Source organism: Vicia villosa, linkage group LG2 (genome assembly GCF_029867415.1).
Source record: "Vicia villosa cultivar HV-30 ecotype Madison, WI linkage group LG2, Vvil1.0, whole genome shotgun sequence".
In the NCBI taxonomy this organism is placed as follows: domain Eukaryota; kingdom Viridiplantae; phylum Streptophyta; class Magnoliopsida; order Fabales; family Fabaceae; genus Vicia; species Vicia villosa.
This window is the reverse complement of record NC_081181.1, coordinates 206,645,074-206,668,031: the sequence shown is the minus strand read 5'-3', so window position 1 is coordinate 206,668,031 and position 22,958 is coordinate 206,645,074. Positions and strand designations below refer to the sequence as shown.

Genomic DNA, 22,958 nt, shown 5'->3' with positions numbered 1-22,958 from the left:
CTATTTTTTACACAAACCCTTCAGAAAATATTAAGAGAAGAAGAGAGATTAGAGAACTCAAAACACGAAAAACAAAGAAAGATCTCACCGATTTGTTGTGACTTTGAGCGTCACCAACATCATCATCAACAACCATCAACAGTTCAAAATCAACATCACGATATCATCAGCAAACGTGTTCATGGTCATCATCAACATCATATTCATCTGCACAGAAATAAGAAGATCGATATCAGAGAAAGAGAGACAAAAGAAAGAGGAAGAGGAAGAGAGAGGTAGAGGAAGAGAGAGAACTGTTTTTCAAAATAGAAGCAACCCTAGGCACATAAAGTAGAAGCAAAAGAAAAGAAAGATTGTCAAGGCATCCACGTGGCAGAATTTGGTAACAGATGGACAATATGGTATTTTCCAGATCAGTAAACTTTCTTATATTGTAGATTTTCTTATCATTTATTTATTGAAATGTTAATAATTAATAATAATATTATTCCGTAAAGAGATTAGAGATTATCGGAAAGAGCAAGTTCATTGTTTGTTACGTCAGTTTGTTGTTTTTATGCAGTGAACATGAGACTAACTTGCAAGGATATTATTTCAATGTTCAAATCAGTAAGAGAATGAGAAAATGGAGGTTGAACATAAAAAATTTAAATATTTGTGTAGTGACGTGTTTTCCTCTTTAAATAGGGGAAATAGTTGGTGCATTGGTATATTTTCACTAGTATAAAAATGTTAATTTACACCCGTTTTTTATTAAATTTACACCCATTATTTTTAATAAAAATCGGGTGTATATCCACAGGGTGAGAAATGTCTAACGAATTTACACCCGTTATTTTTAACAAAAATCAGGTGTAATTGGCCGTAATTACGTTTTTAATTACACCCTATTTTAATAAAAATCGGGTGTGATTGAGCGTAATTACGTTTTTAATTACACCCTGTTTTAATAAAAAATGGGTGTAATTGGGCGTAATTACGTTTTAACTACACCCTATTTTAATAAAAATCGGGTGTAAATGGGCTTAATTACGTTTTAATTAAGCCCTGTTTTAATAAAAATCGGGTGTAATTGGGCTTAATTACGTTTTAATTACACCCTATTTTAATAAAAATCGGGTGTAATTGGGCATAATTATGTTTTAATTACACCCTATTTTAATAAAAATCGGGTGTAGATATGTTCTTAATTACACCCTATTTTAATAAAAATCGGGTGTAAATACGCCATTTATGAATGAACAATTATATCTATTTACACCCTATTTCATATACACCATTTAGTTATATTTCATTTTCAATCATAATATTGCAAATACTATAAAATCATACACATAAAAATCATATTTTAACTAAGTCAAAATATTTTTAATATTAACCAAAAAGTATACAAAATCATGTACAGTCATAATATTTCAAGTATTATAAAATCATACACATACAAATTATATTTTAACAAAGTCATAACATTTTCTTCATATATAATTTTACGCCATGCTTGACGGTTAGCTTCGGTGTTCTCTAATCCAATTGAATCCAACCGCTTTCCACATGTAGCATTGAATTCATCCATGGCCAAAATACCACGCCCTAGAGAAGCAATTGTTTTCTGTATGCAAAAAAACAAGACACAAGAAATTATTACAAGAAAGTGTTATTACAAGAAAGGGCCACATGTATCGATGGTAACCATACCGCGGTTTTGACGAGTCTAACCATGACTCTGATACCACTTGTTGGGCAGTTCGGAAAGCGTCGAAAGTGTCAATGATGATAAACATTCAGGTTCTAAGAGACTTTTATACTGCATATCCACCAAAAAAATCATTTATTTATTTCATGCCATACACATCTTTCATGGGAAAGCACTTGCGAAGTTGTGCCAGACCAGAGTCAACATCCCAGAGTGAAATCATACCCTGATATATTACATGGATAATATAAGTATCACAAATGGAATTTATATGATCCATAAACTAGTAATGAAGACATACCAGGCATGCTACAGCACTAGTCCTCCCGTGTTCCTCGTGTTTGAAAAGTCAATCTTCAAAATAGCTGCTTAAGCAATGTTTTTGGCAGTTAAAAATAGTAGCTTCTGATTTCTGAAAATAACTTCACACATACTTGCATTGCAGATTATTTTTTGGATTTTAAAATATGAGCACCAAGTTCAACACATATATAAAAAATCATAACCAATTGTTCAACAATCACTTGCAACTATTAATAAAAAAAAGCGTAGATTTAAAAGAAAACATATGCAAGCAGCAAAACTAATAGTTGTTTGTACCTCAAATTAAAAGAGCATGATTTATTTACATGCCCTTTCATCAAATTGGACCATAATTTAATTATTTACAATTCTAATCTTAGGGCATTAGATGTAAAAACTACACATGTACCGGGATTCATTGAGGCGAGACTAAATTTATTCTCAGTGTCAAACCTTGTATATATCCATAGGGGACTTGGCCTCCATGACTTCAAGATCACGAGCAAGAGCTAGATATCCTTCACTTAACTTAGAATTGTATAAAATATCCTGCAACATTTCTCTGTCGTCTTCATTTCCAGCCATTTCTATGTTGAGCACAAAAGCAATTCCCTACACACATCACAAAAATCATCAAAAGAGAGTCTCAATAAAGCTGATAGTGATATCTTCTTCTTCTCAGTCCCTTTGATTCCCTGTAGCTTTGTCACTTGCCAACATAAAGCTAAGGAGAGACTAGCACATAACTCCACTCCACAGTTAAACAACTGATGTGTAACAATACACCTATTATCACTCAGAGAAACATTCAGAGCACTAGCACAGAATCCAGGACTTACATGACGTGCAATAATGTAACAAAATTGCTTCTTTTGATGCACATCATTGCAAGAAGTAAACACCTTCTTCGCATACTATCAACAATAATGCAACTCATCAGTTCCAAACCACAAGCATTTACGGAACAAAATATAAAATCACTCCAAGTGTGCTTCAACTAATTGTGTTCGATTTTTGCCAAACATAGTTTTTAATATAAAACTACATGTGTTTTGTTAATCTCATAATCATGCATACTACAACGGTGAATCAAAACTAGCAACTGCAATCATCAACAAAAAAACCAAACCAAAAAAGACACTTTCACATTCATCTCAAAACACACAAGTTCTTTTGCAATATTTGACGTACAAAAACAACTCAGAACATTATACAGCAAGAATAGGACAATACCAAGGATTTTTTTGACCGATATGAAATGCTCTTTCTCAATGAGACATGCAACCACAAGGGATGCAATGCGTCTAGCAGCCTCATATGCTTCTTTGGCAGATTCTGAATTTTTTAGCATCAAATGCCCAGTGATTAGCGAGCTTTTGAAGAAAGTTGACATTGGTTGGTAGACCTGCAACCTGTGCAAGATGTTAGAAACTTACACACGGAGCATGATTTTGAAAAGATATATGCAGCTTGAAATTATAATTGAAAAAGCAGTCAACTTACTAAATAAACCTCAATCATGATCACAATTATATCACATTTCCTATATCAAAATTAGCATGAAAATTAAGCATACTAACCTGAAAGTTTGACAAACTATCCTTCAGTTTGACCAATGCTGCAACACGATTTTCTCCCTGCACCACAAGCTTAGCAATCATTGGATCATAGTGCATGCTAACAACATCTACTTCTCTAACCCCAGTATCCACCCTGACTGCCAAGATAGTAAATTTTTTCGGTTAGTATAAAAGAAAGTATCTTGGAGTTTCATGTTCGTCCACAGTAGAAAATAGGATAAATTTTCAGATTGACCATAAAAATTACTAGGTTAACTTTGCACAACTGACCCCCTGATGAGTCCGGAATGCGATAATAGTGCAATACTCCAGTTGCTGGTAGAAACCCTTTTGGAACATTTTCAGCATAGATTCGAGCTTCAAAAGCATGATCTGCTTTCACAACAGAGAATTATAATATAGGTCAACTTCAAAGTGTAGGCATAACAGACAGAGTTTCACACACATTTTCACAATAGTATAATAAATAATTAACAAGCTCAAAATCATTAGCCAATGACTTATACAACCTTCTATATGTTCTCATTTTCAGAAAACGGGTTCTTTTTATATCATTCTTAAGTAGGTTACAGAGGATATCACTAAGATGGCTTTCTCCAGCAATTAGTCATTAATACCAAAATTAGAAGAGCATACTTAAGTCAACCACAGATCTGTAGAATTGTCAATTTGAGTTCATTAAGTTTAATATAAAATTAAATAATGTCAACCTAAAAAGTCCCTCACCCACATATTAATTAAACAGGAGGGGGACTAAGATATTAACCCCTACCCACCACCAAAAGAAAAGAGACAAGGAAAAACCAAATCACCTAATATTGGAATCTGTGATTGACTCAACGGAAGAGGGTCTCCATTGGCAACATGGATTTGCCATTCAACAAGATCTTGACCAACAATCATCTATGTGACAGGATGTTCAACCTGTACTAACATGCCCCATGTTATATTTCGTAAGCCACAATTCTAGAACGAAATGACAGTAAATATCAATCCAAGCACCTGAAGACGGGTATTCATCTCCATAAAGTAAAACTGGCCAGAGACCGTATCAACTATAAACTCCACTGTCCCAGCATTGTAATAGTTAACTGCCTCCAGTCATCAGAAAGAAACAAGAAATCAGTAAATGCTATCGATTAGAATGAAAATATTCAAGCCACGTTAAGTTATGCGAGAGGAAAAGGATAAAGGGAAACTGCTCATAATTTCTCAAGAATATTTTAATAAAGATTTCATATTTAATTACAATTTAAAAGTAAATCAGGCAAGACATGTGCATGGGTTTAGCATAAAGAAGTGCATATAACCATACCAGATGCTCAACGAGCAGAACAATAAAGCATAAAAATTAAAGCCAAACAATTTCAAAAAAAATTGTCAAAGATACTGTTAATATGCCAAAGTAGAACGGAAACAGAAACCTAAAAAATAGCACCCAAATGACTGAATGAAACCAAATCAAAAGTAATGAAACCAAATTAAGAAGTTCTTCCTCTTCTCTTTCACGCTGCACTAACCTCCTCTCGTCACACTTTTCTTTTTTCTTAATATACTCTCTACACTCTACTAGGCTTATAACTTTGCTAACTTAAATACAAGTCCTAAAAGATACCATATAACTATTTATAAACTGTTAACCAATTAACTATATAAATTCATTAATTCAGAGACAAATTATAAATACTATGCATGTATTATATAAATAAATAAACCTAATTGCTAAAACTCATATGGAACTTCCATGTTGAAAATTTGAAGCATGGAATTTTAACATTTTGTGATGTTTTCATCTTAAGCTTTGAAAGTATAGAAAAGAAACTAATCCAGTCATGAATGCAACTTATCTAAAAGTTTTCATTCTTGGTAGAAGCCAACAAACCAACGACTTCAGATTCGTCAAAGATTAATGAAGCAATAATAAATGGCTGAGAAAAACACTAATTAGCATTTTGAAACCAAATGATCTTACCTTTGCTGCAGAAACAGCAGCTCGACCTAAGTGTGCTTGAAACTCAGCATAAATGTTTGGCTGCAAATGTTTGACCAAACCAATAGGTACGTCAAATCCCTGTTGGGCTTGTAAAATATTTTAAAAGATTTACAACACTTCATATAAAACCGTCAGTCAATCCAATAATGAAGATATAAGTAATATGCTTTGTAAAACATGTCCAATCTGGGAGTATGCACCATGGTCAGTGTATAGATATTATATACTTAGATGTATATAAAACATTTATCCAAACACTTGATACTCATGACCGAAAAGAATAGAAAACTTATCTTTTGAATGGCTGCATGAGCGATTACTGATGCTCCGCTGATTTCACTGTGCTACAAAACAAAGTGAAGCACCAAAACATCATACAATCAGCATCAAGAAAGAAATTCTTAGACCATAACATATACAATCACAAAACTACTACTCCTAATTCTATAATCAGAATCTTGAACAAAATCAAAATCAAACACATACCCGACGTTTGCCAGCTTCCAGATGCTCTTGCTTCTGAGACGAAGCAGAGTTGTTCGGAAGCACCTGAGCCGACGCCATTGAACAACAACAAACGATCTAGAACAGAATTTCAAAATCTCACGAATCAACAACATCCAAGTTGCAATGAATTTCAATCGAACAACCTCAAACCTAAAAATTGGAATAGAATTTCCCAGATCAATGAAAATTTGGGAACGAAAACGAAGATTGAACCAATTTGATTTTATTTTAACAAAAAAAATGAAAAATGAAAATTGATATGTTAATTCTCTCTTCTTCGTCGTTTTGAATACCTTCGATTTGGTGTGCAATAGTTTTAGATGCTTCCTCCATTTTTGTGTGCTAGATTATTCACAGAGTTGAAAAATGGGTTTGGTGAAATGCATGCACGATGGGTTTAGTGAAAGAGTTTTAGTATATTTTATTCATCTAATAAATTTAAACCCATTAATATTCCCTCATTAATTTGATAATATTCACAATATTCACTTAACTAGTTATTAAAAATAATATTTTGAGTTATAAAAATAAATATTTTTTTAAAATCTATTTAAATTTACGCCCGATTTTTAATTTAACGGGAGTAATTGATATTTAAATATAATAATATTTTCAATTTACACCCGTTTTTAAAAAATAGGGTGTAATTTTCACATGATCAATCATAAACTTACATTTTATTTACAAAAGTGCCACCGTGTTTTTTATTTACACCCGTTTTTAGTATATCGGGTGTAAATTTTAAAATTATATTGTTCATTTTGCTGTAGTGTTTCAACAATTCGTAAGGGTGACGTGGAAGGTGAACGACGTTCATAGCACCTTCCAAATCTTTCGTTTACTGGATATGACACCCATTTCTCAAATACGTCGCTCACGTCTTGGATAAACAGCATAAAGTGTATAAGCATACCAAGTGACGGGTGTCAAGTCCATAATGGTTCAGAGATGTAGTCACGGGAAAATTAATCATACTCTCTTGAATAATAGGAGATTAATTGTCTCATTCTCACGCTCTCTTTGAGCGGTTGGTGTAAGTAGAGTTGTCAAAATGAGCTACCTGATCCTAAATGGATTGGCTCTGACGAGATTCAGACTTTTTAGAGTCGGACCAAAAGAGCACTATTGTAATATGAACTCAAGAATTACTACCGAGCTCGACCATAAACAAGCTCCAAGCTACCCGACCCTAAACAGACTATTTCTTAAAATTAATTTTAAACAAAAATTAAAAGAAGATCCCATAAATAAAATGTATTATTTTAAATATAATATATTTGTAAGTACTATATTATTTTTAAAAAATAATATTATAATATATTCTTAAATACAATATATATCAAAATTGTATAAAATAATAATATTCAAATATTTAACATTAAGACTAATAGATATTATAGAATATGAGGAAATTGTGACCTAAAATAAAGAAGTACCAAATGTTAATTCGATTATATTAATGTATAGTATTTAAACGGGAAATATTGAATAGAATAGAGATAAAATTTAGTGAGGTGACAAAAATAAATGTGTTGTTTTGGAGTGAGATAATATAAATAAATATTTTTTAATTTATAGTTATGCAGCCCTAATGGACTACCTGCGGCCCATACGGGTTAGTTCTAATGGGCAGCAGACTTTTTAGGGCTGGACTAAAAAAGCCCTGAAAAATATGGGCTCTAATGGTTGGAGACGTAAATTTCCTATTTTCGGGTATCAAATGGTCCTATGGTTAGTAGAATATTCTAAAAGTTTAGTAAATAGTTGATTTGAATTTGGGTCGTTTTCGCCTTATGGTGGTCGGATCCATGGAGACATGGTAGGATCGAGATAGATATGGCTGACCTAGAAATATATATATGTATATATATATATATATATATATATATATATATATATATATATATATATATATATATATATATATATATATATATATATATATATATATATATATATATATATATATATATATATATATATATATGAGTGGGCGCGCGCGCGCGTGTTACAGAATCAAAACTAGTTGAAAATTGGTGGTTTTGGAGGATAAAAACAGGTCTAAGCTTCTGATGTCGAGCAAAAAAGGCCGACCTATAAGGTTATTACTCCAATGCTTAAATAAGTATGTGGAGGAGAATAGTGAATACAATTTGAATTTGAAATTGTGTACATGAACTCGTCGCGCGTACTCTTTATATAGTATGTCAATTATAATCGGGGGCATCTCCATGCATTACATATTAGTGTGGCTAAACACGAAAGAAAGTATGAACTAAATTATTTTGAAATTTTTTTTTTAAGGAAGTACATTTACAATGAAAATTGCCTACTATCAATTTCTTGAAAATGAGATAAAGTAACATCTTTGTTAATTTTTCCAAGACAATAATTTAACGATTGATAACTTATTTTGTTACATAGCTGACTCTTTGCAAACTTCATTGCTAAAAAAACACATTTCACGCTTGCAGTTTCTATAGGCAAGACTAAAGCCAACTTCATAAGCTTATAAATTATATCAAATGTGTTGCAATTATTTGTTTGCACAAGTTTTGCACTTATTTAAAGAAGAATTCTGGATGTGGTTTGTTGTTCCCGAGATCATCCAAACTTCAAATCCTAGGATACTTAAATGCAGACTGGGTTAGATGTATTGATACAAGAAAATCGACACCAGGTTATTGTTTTTTCTTAGGATCATCACTCATATCCTAGAAAGCCAAGAAACAAATCGAGAAGCTCATGTGAAGTCGAGTATAGAGCTCGGGCTCAGCTACTTCTGAATTGGTTTGGCTCCTATATGTGTTGAGAGACTTACATGTTACATGCTCCAAGCCTCTAGTTTTGTATTGTGATAATCAAAGTGTACTTCACATAACATCAAATCTAGTTTCTCACGAAAGAAGACAACATCTTGAGATAGATTGTCACTTGAGGCGTGAGAAAGTTCAACAAGGATTGTTGAGATTATTGTCAATTCCCTCACAAGAACAGCATGCCGATTTTCTTACAAAATCATTACAACCAACAAAGTCCGAATCATTTGTATCCAAGCTTGGCATGATAGATATTTATCTGAGCTCAAGGTTGTCAAGATCGAGATCTTACATTAGATCGGTAGAGAATAACAAGATCGTAAAATATAAAATCGTAGCTAAGATCGGAAGATCCTACTCAATTATTTTTGTAAGGTCGAGAGCAGGTGACAAGATCGTAAAACATAAGATCGCGGCCGAAATCGTAAGATCCTACTATATTTGAAGTATTTTTACATGATATATTATAGTAGACAATTGTATTTGTGAGAAAATGACTCTTTTTCATATTCTCTAGCCATGTATGACTGGGTTTTTATACGTTATTACTACCACATGGTCAATTTGTTAGACTTTAGGGACATATTTGGCCAATTGTTAGACATTAGGGACATTTTTTTACAATTTAACTACAACACGCGATTCTACTTTAGATTGGGATCGTTAGGGGTGAATGAGATCGTAAAATCTTAAGATTTTAAGATCTAGATCGAGATCTTGACAACCATGAGTTGAGCTTGAGGAAGGGTGTTAGAAAGTATGAAGATTAAGCTTGAGGAAGGGTGTTAGCATTAACAGATACATTCAACTTGTTAATCAAGCAATCAATAAACTTGCCACTTTGGGAAATTCTGGATTTGTAATTTAGTTACAGTTAGTTAGAACTTTCTATTTTAAGTAACTTGTTTGCTAGTTGGTTAGAGAGCTTGTATATATAGTTGGTTCTAGTTTCTTTGAGACTTTGAGCTAAATCAATGCAATAACAGTTTTTTCTCCATTTTATGTCTCATCTTCTTCATGCATTCATCGATTCCCTAAATGCATTCTCTAATATTCTAACAGCATGTTCTTCCAAGACTTTGGTAGGTTGGTTATCTTCTACATCTACCAAATTAGCCCACGATTCTTTGAGGAATCTCTCATGAGAGTTGGCCACCAGAGGACGTTGAGAGCCAAATTCCTCATTGTCCGTGACATTGAACTGAGTAGCATCCACTAATTCTAATGCTTCAAAACTAGAGTCACCATCAAGGCTCTCATTGTCTTTAATATGGTCTATACAATTGACCTCACCTTGGTCAACTTCAAGGACAGACATAGGTCTCTTGCAAAGTGGTATTCAAAGTTTCTTTCTCAGATATTTGTCTATTATCCTGCTTTGGCACATAAACTTGTTTGAGTTTAGGTTCTCTCTTAGATGTACCTTCATTCACATCCTTAACAGGAATGATTTTTTTGCGTGTCACAAGGTGACCAAAGATATATGAAGAAATTATATGATAATACTTTTGAAATTCTATAGATATATATCATGAGTTTTTTAAGAATTATTAATACATAAATAAGAGAAACCAAGTCCTGAATAATGCATGGCACAATAACAATCACACTCACATCAAGCAACATTCAGATAGATAGAGAGCATAGTAAGCATATGCATTTTATTTAGTTGCTGCCAATATTTAAATGGCCAAGTACACCAGAAAGTGTGAAAACACTCACACATGGATATGCACCAGTATAATATTTATTCACTTGATTGGCTAGTGAAAGCGTATCTTGAAGTCCAGTAATTCTTTATATCTTCAGCTGTTCGTCCAGGAATTCTTCCAGCAATTAATGGCCACCTGATAAGGAATATATTACATTCAAAACTAGTATTATTTAATTATACAAAAGAAATATAATATAATATATATTAAACATACTAACTAAATTACCTATCTCCTAGTAGTTTATACATCCTGATGATAAGAGCTTCCTCGTCTTGGGAAAATTCAGTCATGGAATTTACTTGAGTAATACTACTGGAATTGGAATTGGATTGATCTGCTGGTAAATTTAAAAATATTTATCTTCCAAAATAAATTTCCAACCATAAAACCCTAGACTAAATTCGGATCTAAAAAGGTACGTACCTATGGAAGAATCAGCAGGAACTTCCTTAGAGGTTTGTTCCATGTTGGCCATATATATCAAGTGCGAGGTTTTGGTGAGTAAAATATATTTGCAGATGAGGAGGGGCTAATACTAATAGATAGGTGGCACTAATATAGGGCAAGTAATATGAATCATCAATGGTATAGAAGAGTACACTAGTGTGAAGAATGGGTGGTGTGGAGGGTGGGAGCAAAGTAAAGTAAAGAAAAGACTGAAGGTTGGGGTTGACTGTTTAACTTTGTTCCTATAGGTAGTTGCACATGATTGTTGGATGAATAATATTACTTTTTTATTAGTAGTTAGGAAGTTGCTTGCTTAGTCGGTGTTTTTCCATTAAAATGTGTTGAAGAGTAGTTTTTTTTAGGGATATATATATATATATATATATATATATATATATATATATATATATATATATATATATATATATATATATATATATATTTCAGGCCAACTAAAATAATTACACTATTATAAATAATATATTTTATGACAGAATTTTTACTTTAGCCAGAAAAAAACGGAGGTATTATATGAAGTCGCGTCATATTTTATTTATTTATAAAAATAAAAATTAACAAGTTTTCTCGGTTTTTAATAAAATCGATGGAAAAAACAAATCAGGATACCCTTTGAATCTCAGCTATTGTAGTTTGTGTTTTTATTTGTTTATAAGTGAATACTAAATGATCTATAATTCCTTCAGTTTCCTTAAAAATTGAGGGATAACATAATCAGTTTTTACTATAAAAGCACTCGTTAAACATATTTTATCATAATCCTAATTTATGCGTCGCTGCCCCAAACTCGTACGCATCATTCTTTTGGATGAATTGCAAGAAAGAAAAAAAGCTTCAATGTTCTTCTATCCTTGAACAAAACATTTTTCTGTCCTTACCATTTATCTCACATAGTGTTGATGTTGTATTTTTAGAACAACTCTCTGTTAAAGAATATTAGAAAAGTTCTATATGATACATTGCAAGTGCAGAAAATCATTTATGCTTCCAGGTTAAACAAAGAAGGTTGTTCAACCTTTGAAAAGATAAATGTAACAAAATTTGGAATTACGGCGATGATAATGAATCTGGATTTTTTTAATATTCTGTGTAAATAATGTAATGTTTTAAAAAATAGATATTATTCATCTCAATTTTATTCAAAAATTGAGGGACTTACTTATTTTATTTTATTTTTCTATTTAAAATAGAAAGTATGTTTTTCCTCAATTTTTTTTAACAACCGAGAAATATGTTACATAACTACAATCTCTACCCTACATTCTTAAAGGAATAACGCTTAAGATATTGTCAAGATATTAATCCACAACAAACTATTTACATCCACCAATATATATCTTTCTTGTGAAAGTATTTGCCTTGATAATATTTGCTCAAGATAATAAAACTTTGAAACTTGAAAAAGCTTGGAAAAGTTCTCAATGATGGATTGGAAATGGAGAAAAAACATTTCCATTGTTTGGAACTGGTATTTTCTTACTTTGAGCAAATAGCTCTTTAAAAGTTGGTTGCATGCAGTCCATAGAAATTTAAAATAATGAGCATAAAATATATTCAACAGGATCTGAATTAGAGCAAAGATATGTTGTTCTCCAAGAACAACAACTACTATGATAACACTGCATTTGTTTAGTAATGTAATTTAATATTCTATGTAAACAATGTAATGTTAAAAAAACTTATACTCATTTTACCTCGATTTTTGTCAGAAACTGAGAGTATTATTTTGGCGTGATAATTTAGAATATTAGTTACCGTCCTTAAACAAATTTGCGTCGTCCATTTCATGAGTATCAACACCCTAGACACCTCCATTAGTGATCTGCGTGAAACCTGACAAACATTCATTATAAAAGCATTCTGAATATCAAAATTGTTAATGAAACATATAACATGGAAATTTTGAAGAGTAAGAAACTCAATAAAGTTCTCTACGATGGATTGCGAGAGCAGAAAATAAAGTGTGTTTAAGGTTTGTGTTCTTCAATAATCAATTTTTTTGACGGTGCTCTTCAATAATCATGTATTCATTCATTTAACTAACCCTTTTCTTGTTTTACATCAGAAATAGATAAATGCGAAAGGGATCTGGAATATGTTTCATCCAACATTTATCTTCTCTAACATTTCAATAAAACGAGGATCCAACATCTGATCTTCACCAATAGTGATGACGATGAATCAGATTCAAAATCTATTATATATATTTATAGAAATATTTTTTGTAAACAATGTAATATTATGGATAAACAATTAATTAATAAATATTCTGTAATTTATAACGAATTTAAAAAAACTATAAATCTTACCCCTTGATGTTATTCATAAACCGAGAGGTTTGATGCACTAGTTTTGAAAATATTAAAAGTGCAAGAGTCGGGGTTCGAACTCATGTGCATAAGCATTTTCCCCTTGGTGTTTTAAAAAGTGAGGGATAAAGTTGATACATTTCATGACGCCCTTCGTTACCTTGCTTCTTTAGCCGAAGTTAAATGTATTTCGCGTTCGTGCTGAAATGTGTTTTTTGAAGTATTGTCATCAATCGACCACTCAAAGAGAATTGTTATTCGTCTATATTGTTCACGACGCAGGGGAATTACTCTATAAAAGACTACCGAAGATTTAAATCCATGATACATCCAACAAGTCTTTGCATCTCACGCCTAGCAAATAGGGGTTGTTATAACCATGGACGAATTTATGTTGAGGTAGGGTGCAACTAAAGCCACACTAGATTTTCTATATAATTAATAAAGAAAAAAATCACCAACTCACCTCTCTCTCTCTCTCTCTCTCTCTCTCTCTCTCTCTCTCTCTCTCTCTCTCTCTCTCTCTCTCTCTCTCTCTCTCTCTCTGTCTCTGTTAATTGCCAAAATGTAGTTATTTTGTATATATGTTTTGTTGCACTTATCGATACTTTTTGTTAATACCGTTCGAATAATACCCCATTTTGTGTATAAATACGTATACTTTGTGAATAGATATATTTTCATACACTTTTATACTTTTTGATAGTTTTCTACTCTTTTTGTAGGTATTCTTGCGTATTTGGAGCATGAGCAATAAAGTGTCGAAGACACGGCTTCAAACGCGCGATTTTGAGCGACGGAATCAATTCATTCGGTGGCTAAGGATCAAAATGAGGATGATAAAAATCATTAATTTGACTGAAATTTATTCATTGTTAGATAGGAAATTGAATAAGCTTTCCAACGCTTCGAACCGGGCGCAAATCGGAGTTACGGTTCTCAAGTTACGTCATTTTTACTAAAAGTTGTTTTTTCAAGTCAGCAGGTTGGGCGCGGTGCGCGCTCCTGCGCGCGACGCGCGCTGTACAGATCTCAAAATTGCATAAATAGGCGAAAATCAGATTTTTTTTTTTTAGGTTATGTTTTGGGTATTTTTGAACCCCAACTCATCCCAGGTCATTTTTGGGTAGATTTAGCTTGGAAACACCATTGGAGCTTGTAATCGGATGATCGGAGGTCGAATTTCTCATCGATTGGTGTTGACAAACCAAGAAATGTTTGGTTCCTCTTCTTCTCTTCTCTTTGTATTTCTCTTTTGGTGAGTTTGTATGTAAATTACTCTAAACTCATGGATGTTTGTTACTCTTTCTACTAGTTGTATAAAGTTTGCTTTACAAATCTTAATCGGTGTTTTTCTGATCTTTTTGCTTAAATGATTTGGATTTGTGTTGTTGTAGAAATAGATATCACAAATCTTGATTAGGGGGATATCTGTTAGCTTTTGATTCTAGACATAGGATTGGGGTTAACATCCACTTAATATATGAGTTTAATGTCTCTGTGTTTTTCGATCGATTGAGACATCGTCGAAAGAGCAATATAGTTGAACTGTCGTCGGTGTTGCAGAAATGGACATTGATATGAGGGATATGTGGTGATTCTGACGAGTATTGTAGATTAAGTACGACGGAGTGATAAATCTAAGTTTGTGAGGAGTAATTTAGATTCGAACCAGATAAGTTATTCTCTATCAAGAATCTATTCTTTTTATGTTCATATGTTTACTTTCCCGTTTTTACTTAAAACCCATTTAATCCAAACTCATAACTAAGAATCCGTCGAACGGCAGTTCAGTAGCACTAATCTCTGTGGACACGATAAATTCCCGGATAAATTATAAGAAGTTATCTAATTAAGTTATAAATCCATATCGTGATTGGAATCTCTAATTGATTCATTTGAAGGATTTCTTTCATAAACCTCAAAACAAAGTATCCGCAGTCTGAACTATTCCGCTGTATCGGACACTACATAGAAAAACAAATAAGAAATTATAGTTGTCTTGTTTTATCAAGTAGCATAAATATTATAAGCAAAATTGTGAAAAATAATGTACCTGCACTTTGATCCAAGTAATGTTGTTTGATTTAGTCCGGGATACCTGTGCGTCTCGTTGACTTCGGAACACTTGTATTGATCTAACAAAAATATAAAAGCATATATTTAGATCAATCTCACAAATAATTAAATATATAAATATACAAGAATATTTAGAACGATCCCACTTACAAATCAATAATTTCCTTCATAGCCGGATAATTGCTCCACTCACCATCTACCGAATTTAGAAAATATACAACTTCTCTTATCGGGTTGATAGCAAGCAACAACCAGTGTGCTCTATAAATTAAAACAATAGGTTATATAAAAATTTTGCTACGCAAAAGAAACAAAGATTAAATGAACCAAGAATGAGAAACTAACCCTACTGGTCGGGTATTATACGCCCAAAGAATCAGACTTTCTGTATTGCCGGATGACATGAATCTATCGACTAAGCGCTCTCTAACTGATTCCGGTTCCGAAGCAATTGTCATTCCGCTGCAATGGGCGGAAGACACGAAACGGAATCTGTTTGACAATGCAGTCCCGCGCAACACTCTGTCATGTAACAACCTTAAATAAAAACATTATAAACATATTAGCGGATGAGTGAAAAACATAATAAACATAATGTGTAAATAAATTGTTCGACTAATTAAATAATATATCGGATGAGTGAATATTACCGGATGTACGAGTGCATATTAGCGACGCCTAGTTGTTCTTGCGTAAAAATCTCTTCCAAGTCATCTATTGCAATATGTGAAATGAATTCAACACCAAAGATACCTTCCTCCATATTGATTTGACGGAGAGCACCTTCCTTCAAATCGGACATATCAACAAGTGTTCCGAGCGTCGTCCGGTATCGAGGAAAAAAAGCACCACCTTTTTTTGCCGCTTGCTTCGGAGGACCCTTAGGCGGTACGCTACGAACGACCTGTGTCACTTGTTGTGACTCCCGAGCAGATGCCTAAAAATCAAATAACGATCGATAAAATATAAAATCATGCAGTTTTAGATTCAAATTATATATTAACACCTTAAATGTACCTCTTTTAGTGATGCAACAGACTCCTCCTCCTGTAAAATCCCTTTGCCCTTAATTGCGGGTTTTGTAGGAGCAGTCTAAAATTAAAATGTAAAAAATAATTAACGTAACAGTGCAAAATTGACATTCGAAAACTAAATGATTCATAATGGTTTTGAATATACCTCATCACCAATGATAATGAGCTCCGAGGGCCATGCAACAAATGACCCTATTGCATCTCGCATCAATGTTGTCTCTGAGACCATGTTAGGTACCGGTAGCACCGCATCATGATCTAATACAACATCAACTGATACTTTCAGGTGTCCATCCGGGAGCGGTCTATGGTGAAGTAAATCTCCCACAGTGTTGTGCACTTTTCCCTTGCCAACTAGGCGATAAGACGGTGACGATAAGTATAGTTGGCAAGAAGAAATGCCCTAAACCAATAGTAAATATAAAGTCATTATCGTTAATAAAATAGAACAATTTGTAAGGAAAAGAAATTTATAATTACCTCGGGAAGTTTTCTTTGACAGTTGTAACTAGCTTTATCACTAGTTTCTTTCACCGATGCAGTATTGCACTTTTCTCTCATATACATATCTTTATCTCTTTGCAATTCAGAGACTTGTGCTTGCAATTCCTGCAATTTTTGCAACACTTCTTCATTTGAAGGATTTCTTCTCCTAGGATGCTTGTAAAAAGAGGTTGGAGTCACACCATGACCCTTACCCCTCACCCGACCGGGATACTCAGGAGCATCTAGTGCTCTACTAAGTACGCTCCTATCATCCTGGTCCTCACCGGTGGACACCGATTGCGATAGGGTCTCCTGTAATTCATTTACATTTCAATAATTATTAGTGGAGATAAAAAATCATTTATATATTAAAAAACATTTGATTTAATTAAAGACACAGTATTATACTTACACATTCAGTATAAACTCTCTGAACATCGGGATCGACAGCTTGATTTTTGCCCACACGAGCTTCCTTCCACAACACATGTACAGGAAGTGAAGTTTCCTCACTTTTAGTCTCCTCTAACTATGCATTGACACAAATGATAAAATCGTCAAATAAAACACATTTAGACAATTAATTAAAACGCATTTCTATTTACTTACAATTTTATCCTCTAAGCGTGCATCTCCCAAACGCCCTTTTTTCTATGGATACGCGGGTTTGGATGCTCTCGCACTAATCGTGGCACTCCTTTTCCGAAAATCTTCATCTCTTTGATTTACAAACTCAACCCAATATTTTTCATCAATGAAGATCTCATACTTTTTTGGCCGTCCCGGTGCCTCTTCAAGAAAGTTTCCATCTTTATCCTTAAGATAGGTGTTTGTCAAAAAAGCTTTCCACCCTCTATATCTTTTTCCGGCCAAACTAAGTATGTAGCGTCTACGATCATCTGGTATCTCAAAAGTTCAAATTGTTCCACCCAAAAGCTTCTACTTAAATTATACTAAACTCAATTCTATTAAAACTAATTCTACTAAATTTAATTATGTCTAAATCAATTTTGTCCAGTCCAAACACATTATTATACTTTTTGCTATGAGCCTTGCAAATTGCTCATAATGATAAACTTTAATTTTGAAAGAAACACTAACAATAAAAAAAATTCAAATAATTTATCCCAAAAGTATTAACAAAGAACATAAACATATTACTCTATTCAGATTCCACATTTTACCAAGTTTTAATTACCTAATGAATTAATAATAACGATTACAGTATAAACAAGCATTAAATTAAATTAATTCTATCCTATCATCTTGGTTCATGTACACAAGAAAACGGGTGCTATCCCTATCCTATCATCTTGGTTCATGTACATTAGACCCGACTCGACCCATGAATGAAACTCCAGCCAAAGGCAAAATAATCGGGTGCTACTCAGAACACCATGAACGTTAGTTCTTCTCACTATTGAGACTATCTCAAAGCAACGCGCACTCTTATCACTGTTCTATTTAATTCTATCATGCTCAAATTTCATATCTATCTCTATCTTGTAAAATATATGGACAGTGAGAATATTCCACAAGAATATAAAAGCACCACTTATAGAACTTCAGGATGAGAGAACCTTAATAGAACTTCATGCTACTAAAATAGGATGAGAGAACTCTAATCTTGTGAGAAAACTTACATTGAGAAGATACGTCGAACACCTCGTCTGTAAGATTGAACACCTTTTCTGCGGTTTGAAACGGCGAGGGGAGTGCAGGAAGAAGACGGTGGCTTCAGCTTCGTGAATGAAATTGGATTCTTCTTTGAATTCGTGGTTGAGTTTTCTGGAATGAGCTTGAAATCGTGAGGGATTCTGAAATGTTAGTAGAAAGTTTAAGTTTTCTGGGCAGAGAATGAAAGAGGAATTAGGGATTCTGAAATATGAAACGCGCGTTAGAAAAATTGGTTTTTAAAAATTTTAATTTGATAAAGGCTATGACAGCGCTTCTGAAAAGCGCCTTCGTAGCCAGGCCTTTACCAGCGCTTTTTGGGGAAAAAGCGCTCTTGTAGCCCACCCCCTATAACAGCGCTTCTGAAAGCGCTTTCATAACCCCCCCTATAAGAGCGCTTCTGAAAAGCGCTTTCGTAATCCCCCCTATACCAGCGCTTTTAGAAAGCGCTTTCGTATCCCCCCTATACCAGCGCTTTTGGAAAGCGCTTTCGTACCCCCCCTATAAGAGCGCTTTTTTAGCGTGTTTTTTAATTTTGTTTTTAGCAAAGCCTATACCAGCGCTTTTTCCTAAAAGCGCTTTCGTAGGGGTGCTGCTAAAAGACAAATTTGGTATAGTGTATCCTTACAATTTATCTCACATAGTGTTGATGTTGTATTTTTAGAACAACTCTCTGTTAAAGAATATTAGAAAAGTTCTATATGATACATTGCAAGTGCAGAAAATCATTTATGCTTCCAGGTTAAACAAAGAAGGTTGTTCAACCTTTGAAAAGATAAATGCAACAAAATCTGGAATTACGGCGATGATAATGAATCTTGATTTTTTTAATATTCTGTGTAAATAATGTAATGTTTTAAAAAATAGATATTATTCATCTCAGTTTTATTCTAAAATCGAGGGACTTACTTATTTTATTTTATTTTTCTATTTACAATAGAAAGTATGTTTTTCCTCAATTTTTTTTAACAACCGAGAAATATGTTACATAACTACAATCTCTACCCTACATTCTTAAAGGAATAACGCTCAAGATATTGTCAAGATATTAATCCACAACAAACTATCTACATCCACCAATATATATCTTTCTTGTGAAAGTATTTGCCTTGATAATATTTGCTCAAGATAATGAAATTTTGAAACTTGAAAAAGCTTGGAAAAGTTCTCAATGATGGATTGGAAATGGAGAAAAAACATTTCCATTGTTTGGAACTAGTATTTTCTTACTTTGAGCAAATAGCTCTTTAAAAGTTGGTTGCATGCAGTCCATAGAAATTTAAAATAATGAGCAATAAAATATATTCAACAGGATCTGAATTAGAGCAAAGATGTGTTGTTCTCCAAGAACAACAACTACTATGATAACACTGCATTTGTTTAGTAATGTAATTTAATGTTCTATGTAAACAATGTAATGTTAAAAAAGCTTATACTCATTTTACCTCAATTTTTGTCAGAAACTGAGAGTATTATTTTGGCGTGATAATTTAGAATATTAATTACCGTCCTTAAACAAATTTGTGTTGTCCATTTCATGAGTATCAACACCCTAGACACCTCCATTAGTGATCTGCGTGAAACTTGACAAACATCCATTATAAAAACATTCTGAATATCAAAATTGTTAATGAAACATATAACATGGAAATTTTGAAGAGTAAGAAACTCAATAAAGTTCTCTACGATGGATTGCGAGAGCAGAAAATAAAGTGTGTTTAAGGTTTGTGTTCTTCAATAATCAATTTTTTTGACGGTGCTCTTCAATAATCATGTATTCATTCATTTAACTAACCCTTTTCTTGTTTTACATCAGAAATAGATAAATGCGAAAGGGATCTGGAATATGTTGCATCCAACATTTATCTTCTCTAACATTTCAATAAAACGAGGATCCAACATCTGATCTTCACCAATAGTGATGACGATGAATCAGATTCAAAATCTATTTTATATATTTACAGAAATATTTTTTGTAAACAATGTAATATTATGGATAAACAATTAATTAATAAATATTCTGTAATTTATAACGAATTTAAAAAAACTATAAATCTTACCCTTGATGTTATTCATAAACCGAGAGGTTTGATGCACTAGTTTTGAATATATTAAAAGTGCAGGAGTCGGGGTTCGAACTCATGTTCATAAGCATTTTCCCCTTGGTGTTTTAAAAAGTGAGGGATAAAGTTGATACATTTCATGACGCCCTTCGTTACCTTGCTTCTTTAGCCGAAGTTAAATGTATTTCGCGTTCGTGCTGAAATGTGTTTTTTGTAGTATTGTCATCAATCGACCACTCAAAGAGAATTGTTATTCGTCTATATTGTTCACGACGCAGGGGAATTACTCTATAAAAGACTACCGAATATTTAAATCCATGATACATCCAACAAGTCTTTGCATCTCACGCCTAGCAAATAGGGGTTGTTATAACCATGGGCGAATTTATGTTGAGGTAGGGTGCAACTAAAGCCACACTAGATTTTCTATATAATTAATAAAGAAAAAAATCACCAACTCACCTCTCTCTCTCTCACACATACACACAAACACACACACTTTTTCTTTCCCTCTGAAACCTCACCGTCTCCCATGTTAGTATCTTTCTCTCATTTTTGTTAATCCACCACTATCTTTCTCTAACTACCTCACTTGGTTTGATTGTATTTATGTATGAGTGATTGAAATTCAAAAGTAAAGTGAGTGTTTCAATTTTCACTTATTCTTTTCTCCTTTTTTAGTTGAACCCTAAAACCCCAATTTATTAAAAAAAAAATTCTCTATTTCTCATAAATGGTTTTCTTTATAATCATTTTATTTTAAATGGTTTCATTTAATCGTTCATATTATAGGATGAAATTTTTTTTCATGTGTTTTCTAGAGACAAGCTACTTCTTCTTCAAATTTAGAAGCATCGAAAACTAGACATTCTAGTGAGAGTATTAAAGTTGTTGATTATGAATTGTTGGAAATGAATTCAGGAATATAGCATCCAATTTCAAGCTATCATCCTGAAATCCAAAATAAGGTAGGAAAAACTTATTTAAAAATAGGTTTTCATCAACCTCCTTACAATTTTGTTTATCCTTGGTCTATTTATGGTAAACAAAGACGTCGATTTCGCAAATTAAAATTGATTTGATTTGTATGATTAGATTGATTATAGTGAATGTAAAGACCTAGCATTTTATTTTCCATATTTTTTGTTTAAAAATGTCTCTAAATATGGGGGGTCACTTTGTGGGAGAGGGGTTTGATGACAGGAAGAATTCTCAAAGATTAGCTAATCATGTTACTTCTTTTAATAGATCATGACTGCCCCTAAGATTCAAAAGGATCTTGTTGTTGCTTGTGCAAGTGAAATAACTCAACAAATTATATATGATATTGTGGATGATGTGTTTTGTGTTTTGATTGATAAATCTGGTGACATTGTCGGTAAAGAACAAATGATTGTTGTTGTTCGCTATGTTAACAGTGAAGGTTTGGTAAAAGAAAGGTTTTTATTTGGCATTGTAAGTGTTAAAGAAACAAGTTATAAGTCACTTAAGGAGGTATTTGAGAAGTTGTTGTCTATAATGACTTGAGTTTATCTAGCATTAAGGGGGCAATGGTATGATGGAACATGCAATATACGAGTTAAGTTTGGTGGTTTGAGAAGTTTAATCTAAAATGAGAATCCATCTGCTTGTTATGTGCATTATTTTGTCCATCAACTTCAATTGGCACTTTAAACAAAAGAGAACCTAAGTGTATGCTAAATACATTAAGAATGAATAACAAGAACGAAATTAAATATATTAAGAATGAATAGTTGCAATTTAGAATAAAATATGTATGATGTGGCAAAACATAAGTTACATGGCACAATTTTCAATAAAACTGAGACTTTATTTTTATATGTATAATAGACTGCATATAAGGAAAAAAAATTGATTTTAAGTATTATATACTCCTTTAAAAATTATAAAATGGATATTTATATCAAATTATTATCATTTTTAGAATATTTTAAAATTAAAACTGTCTCGAAGCTCTCATAAATTGATTTCCTTTTATATACTCAAATAAATAAATAAAACAGTTAGTCTTACGAGTATATTTAAAATTTTATTCTTTTAATAGTTTTATTCCGGATAATTAATTAATAACGCTTAATTTATATAATTGTAATCTCTTCTATCGTGGATACAATTATACAAAATTTCCTAGACCTATGTGGATAAGTTAAGTAGAAAAACATTTTTATTAAGCATTTCAAAAACGGACTAGTACTGATTGATCGAATTATAAATTAG

The 22,958-nt window shown here is 32.6% G+C and overlaps 2 protein-coding genes and 1 long non-coding RNA gene across 4 annotated transcripts; all 3 read right to left on the bottom strand.

Moving 5' to 3' along the window:
- Positions 1 to 3,346: 3,346 nt before the first annotated feature.
- LOC131648046 (uncharacterized) lies at positions 3,347 to 4,713 on the bottom strand. Its single transcript, XR_009298033.1, has 4 exons — positions 4,579 to 4,713; positions 4,389 to 4,500; positions 3,577 to 3,948; positions 3,347 to 3,408 (listed from the first exon to the last, which is right to left on the bottom strand). It is a non-coding gene; the product is annotated as an uncharacterized LOC131648046 (long non-coding RNA).
- A 5,730-nt stretch (positions 4,714 to 10,443) lies between these two features.
- Positions 10,444 to 11,200, bottom strand: LOC131648045 (MYB-like transcription factor ETC3). 2 transcript variants are annotated; one of them, XM_058917845.1, is made up of 3 exons: positions 11,034 to 11,200; positions 10,836 to 10,944; positions 10,444 to 10,742 (listed from the first exon to the last, which is right to left on the bottom strand). In XM_058917845.1, the coding sequence occupies exons 1-3, from the start codon at positions 11,083 to 11,085 to the stop codon at positions 10,643 to 10,645; spliced, it is 261 nt and encodes an 86-aa protein (XP_058773828.1). In that variant the 5' UTR covers positions 11,086 to 11,200; the 3' UTR covers positions 10,444 to 10,642. The 2 variants fall into 2 exon arrangements, with proteins under 2 accessions (XP_058773828.1, XP_058773827.1); XM_058917844.1 differs by having other exon boundaries at positions 10,445 to 10,742; positions 10,836 to 10,947; positions 11,034 to 11,197.
- Positions 11,201 to 16,044: 4,844 nt separating this feature from the next.
- Positions 16,045 to 16,765, bottom strand: LOC131648044 (uncharacterized). The gene is made up of 3 exons (XM_058917843.1): positions 16,643 to 16,765; positions 16,481 to 16,555; positions 16,045 to 16,400 (listed from the first exon to the last, which is right to left on the bottom strand). Exons 1-3 carry the CDS (start codon positions 16,724 to 16,726, stop codon positions 16,110 to 16,112), a joined length of 450 nt encoding a protein of 149 aa, XP_058773826.1. The 5' UTR covers positions 16,727 to 16,765; the 3' UTR covers positions 16,045 to 16,109.
- Positions 16,766 to 22,958: the final 6,193 nt, after the last annotated feature.

What these genes read in the sequence shown, in the direction of transcription:
- LOC131648044 (XM_058917843.1), bottom strand. Translation starts at nt 16,726, where the DNA reads ATGGTCTCAGAGACAACATTGATGCGAGATGCAATAGGGTCATTTGTT. An exon ending in TCATTATCATTGGTGATGAG is followed by an intron (nt 16,556 to 16,642) that starts GTATATTCAAAA and finishes TTTTAATTTTAG; the next exon opens with ACTGCTCCTACAAAACCCGC. An exon ending in CTGTTGCATCACTAAAAGAG is followed by an intron (nt 16,401 to 16,480) that starts GTACATTTAAGG and finishes TTTGATTTTTAG; the next exon opens with GCATCTGCTCGGGAGTCACA.
- LOC131648045 (XM_058917844.1), bottom strand. Translation starts at nt 11,085, where the DNA reads ATGGCCAACATGGAACAAACCTCTAAGGAAGTTCCTGCTGATTCTTCC. An exon ending in TCCTGCTGATTCTTCCATAG is followed by an intron (nt 10,948 to 11,033) that starts GTACGTACCTTT and finishes TAAATTTACCAG; the next exon opens with CAGATCAATCCAATTCCAAT. An exon ending in TATAAACTACTAGGAGATAG is followed by an intron (nt 10,743 to 10,835) that starts GTAATTTAGTTA and finishes ATTCCTTATCAG; the next exon opens with GTGGCCATTAATTGCTGGAA.